Here is a 3,213-nt window from a genome sequence, read left to right on the forward strand (position 1 = left end):
TGAAAAAATACGTATTCCAAATATAATGGTTTGTTCAAAAGCATTATTAATATAATTTATTTAGTTGAACAATTTTTAATAAAAAAAAGTCGTTAAGCTTTATCACTAAATTTAATTAATCTGTATAAAAAAAATCAAACAATCCTTATTACTCTATGCAGTAGAAAATGATTCTAAAGAAAAGTCCCTTGAAGAAATAGTTCTTATCTCACCACCAATTATTAGTGGGTCTTTCATATCTGCCTTAAACCTTAGATATTCAATGATTTCAAAAGCAAATAATGCAAATACTAAAAATGAAAAAATTACAGTAAATGTCAGAAATCCCCAGATCACAGTATTTAGCGTTGAAACTGAACAACCTGTGATTGCATATTTTACTTTTTTTCCGTCAACTTCAAGTTCAGAAGCATTAGTAATATTCAGTTGAAAATAATTATTTTGAGTGATATAGACTAATGCATAAGAATTAAAAACGGACAAAACTGTTCCGGAATAGCCAGAAACACATATTTTTTGGCAAGAGTTAATATTATATGATGGGGTTAAACACTTTTGCAACCCAAGAGGTTTATATTGTTTCACTTTATATTCTTGTCCAAGTATTTGCACAGTATCTGAATCAATTAATTTGGGCTCGTCAATAGGAGTCTTCGTAATTATTGGATAAATTCCTTCAGGGTCAGAAATATTTGTAATATATTCATTAGGATTTGAGGCGTTATAAATAGATGAAACAATCACATTTTGGTTAAGTCGATAAATATCAACCAAGAAAATGTCTGTGTCTTGCAAATCAGAATAAATGACGTCAACGCAAGATAAGATAAAGAGATATATAGAAAATAGAATCCAAACAAAGTACATTTATTTTTTAATATTAATGTTTCATTTTCTCTTTAATTGCACAACATACACACGCCAGTCATGTTCACACATAATTGAAATCTGTAGTAATAGTGAAAGAGCGCAAATGCAGAGAAAAAATAAAATAAAATACTTGGTAATCTTATATATTAGACAAAATATTTAATAATAGATCTTAGAATTATCACTTTTGTCTGAGACAACGCATTAGACATTAAAAAAAAAAAATAGATTTATTTGCCAAAAAAAAACAATGTATAGATCCCTCCACTTTGCTTTGACAAATTTTTTTGGCAAATACTAAAAACTCATAATCAGAAATTACATTTTTGGATTTTTTTTTTAGATTTTTAAAAGAAATGAATTTTTCAATTTTATTTTTTTCTGTTTTTATTTTGGCTAGCAAAATTCATTGCTCAAGTTTTAGAAGCTTTTCGGAGAATGATCAGTTGTCAAAATATGAAGACAATAATAAGACGAATAGTTTAATTACTCTCTCTGCTAATCACTCAGATATTATTGAATCAACTTTAGATAGTCCAGTATCTAGGGTTATGGATGATATTTTAATACAAGAGAAGCCCGTATTATTGAACACAATTCCTCACACAGCATTAAGCCACAATCTGTTTGTAAATTCGTCAGGTCTATTCACAAACATTACCGTCATACTTACATCTACAGTTCCAATTGCAATTGTTAGCCCGGAAAATGACTCGATCCATAGAATTTTGTCAGGTTCCGAGACTAATAAAACTCTAGGAAGCATAAAGATGGATCTTGAGAAAATTAGTGAGAATATTTCAAAAAGTATGGATAAACTCCCAAAGGAAATAATGAATGTTGTAGAAAACACCGGAGAGTATTTTGAAAAGCTTTCATTGCTTTTGGCGGGAGTAGCTAATTTGGGTGATAATTCTGGATCTAATTCTACGGTCTCAGAGCCAGCCCATAATGAATAGATTGAGAGTAGCAATAGAACTCAAACAAGTTAATTAAAATTAATTAGACTGTTAATATCTGCTTTCAATTACATTTCTTTCCACTTAAAGATATTTTGACGCTACGCATGCGTAACTTATGTCGTGTCGTAACTTTGTGTGTCAATTTCGTATCCCACTAGTGGATAGCATTGGAATTAGTTAACAAAAATTTGGCATGCCAGTCATTTTTGTTAAATTTTTCTAATTTCTTTATACAATGAGAGTTGTGAATTTATTGTTAATAATATTTATATTTAATACAAATTTGGTCTTCTCTAAGCATCATAGACATTCTTTAGGCTTGAGAGGAAACCAAGACACTGAGAAACAAGTAGATTCATGTGTACTACATTGTCAAGGAAACAATACACTCGCTGAGAAGATTCATTGTAGTTTGAATGACTTTTTAGAGAATCGAACAAGAACTAGTGGAGTTATTTACTTTACAACTGGGGTTGAAAATACATATTCAATATTAGAGGATAATTCAGAATCGGTACTTTCTGGAGTTAAAGAGGATAGTTTGGAATTTGCCCTTACAGCAGAAAACGTTATTAATCGATCGATCGCTGATTTGCTAGTAAATGGCTCTACTGAATTCAATTCGAAAAGTAACGACATTATAGGAAATAACTCTATTAGTTCGCTATTTTTAGATACAGAGGACAATTTTCTTGCTGAGTTTGATAAGTTCTCTAGTATTTATGGATTCGAAAGTGCTGGTCAGAAAGAATTAGGTTCAGAGAATTTGATTGATACACTAATTAACGGAAATAAAACAATAGAAAGTAGTGATAAATTAGATTCAAACCAGGAATTGATAGATAAACTTATTCAAGAGGAATTTAACACAACAATAGAAGTACTCGAAGAGATATCAGAAAGATTTCCGGATATTAGGGAACTTACTAATGTTATTAAAGGAGAGAAAAGTGTTAGTATTAGGGAATTACTCAGCGTAACAAGTAGATTGATGAGAAGTTTAAATACAATTGATGAAAACATTAGTGATATTGATGATATTAGCCTTGAAAAATTGAAAGAAAGATTGTCTGATGAAGAAATTGAAAAATTAAAAGAACAGAGTGTAGATAATTCTACAGTTGTAAAACAGCCTTGGTATGCTCCATTTAAAAAGCTAGGAATAAATATTATTTCAGGGAAAAATACTATATTCTCTGTTATTATTTCCATTATAGAATCGGTTATTGGGTTTTCACCAGTTGGATCTATCGTAAGCATAGTTGTAAGAGTAATTGCGGCCATTGTAACTATAATTCATGATATAATTCAAAGACGAAAGAGTAATTCCAATTTAATTAGGGTATTGAGATCTCTGGATAGTTTTGATGCATCCGAATTG

General features: G+C 30.0%; 2 protein-coding genes across 2 annotated transcripts; one reads left to right on the forward strand and one right to left on the reverse strand.

Moving 5' to 3' along the window:
- Nucleotides 1–153: 153 nt before the first annotated feature.
- On the reverse strand, nucleotides 154–867 carry Chro.40279 (hypothetical protein). Its single annotated transcript, XM_660183.1, has 1 exon — nucleotides 154–867. The coding sequence occupies one exon, from the start codon at nucleotides 865–867 to the stop codon at nucleotides 154–156; it is 714 nt and encodes a 237-aa protein (XP_665275.1).
- A 359-nt stretch (nucleotides 868–1,226) lies between these two features.
- On the forward strand, nucleotides 1,227–1,829 carry Chro.40278 (hypothetical protein). The annotated part of the gene is made up of 1 exon (XM_660184.1): nucleotides 1,227–1,829. One exon carries the CDS (start codon nucleotides 1,227–1,229, stop codon nucleotides 1,827–1,829), a length of 603 nt encoding a protein of 200 aa, XP_665276.1.
- Nucleotides 1,830–3,213: the final 1,384 nt, after the last annotated feature.

The sequence above is a fragment of the Cryptosporidium hominis genome, assembly GCF_000006425.1.
Source record: "Cryptosporidium hominis TU502 chromosome 4 CHRO014113, whole genome shotgun sequence".
In the NCBI taxonomy this organism is placed as follows: Eukaryota; Apicomplexa; class Conoidasida; order Eucoccidiorida; family Cryptosporidiidae; genus Cryptosporidium; species Cryptosporidium hominis.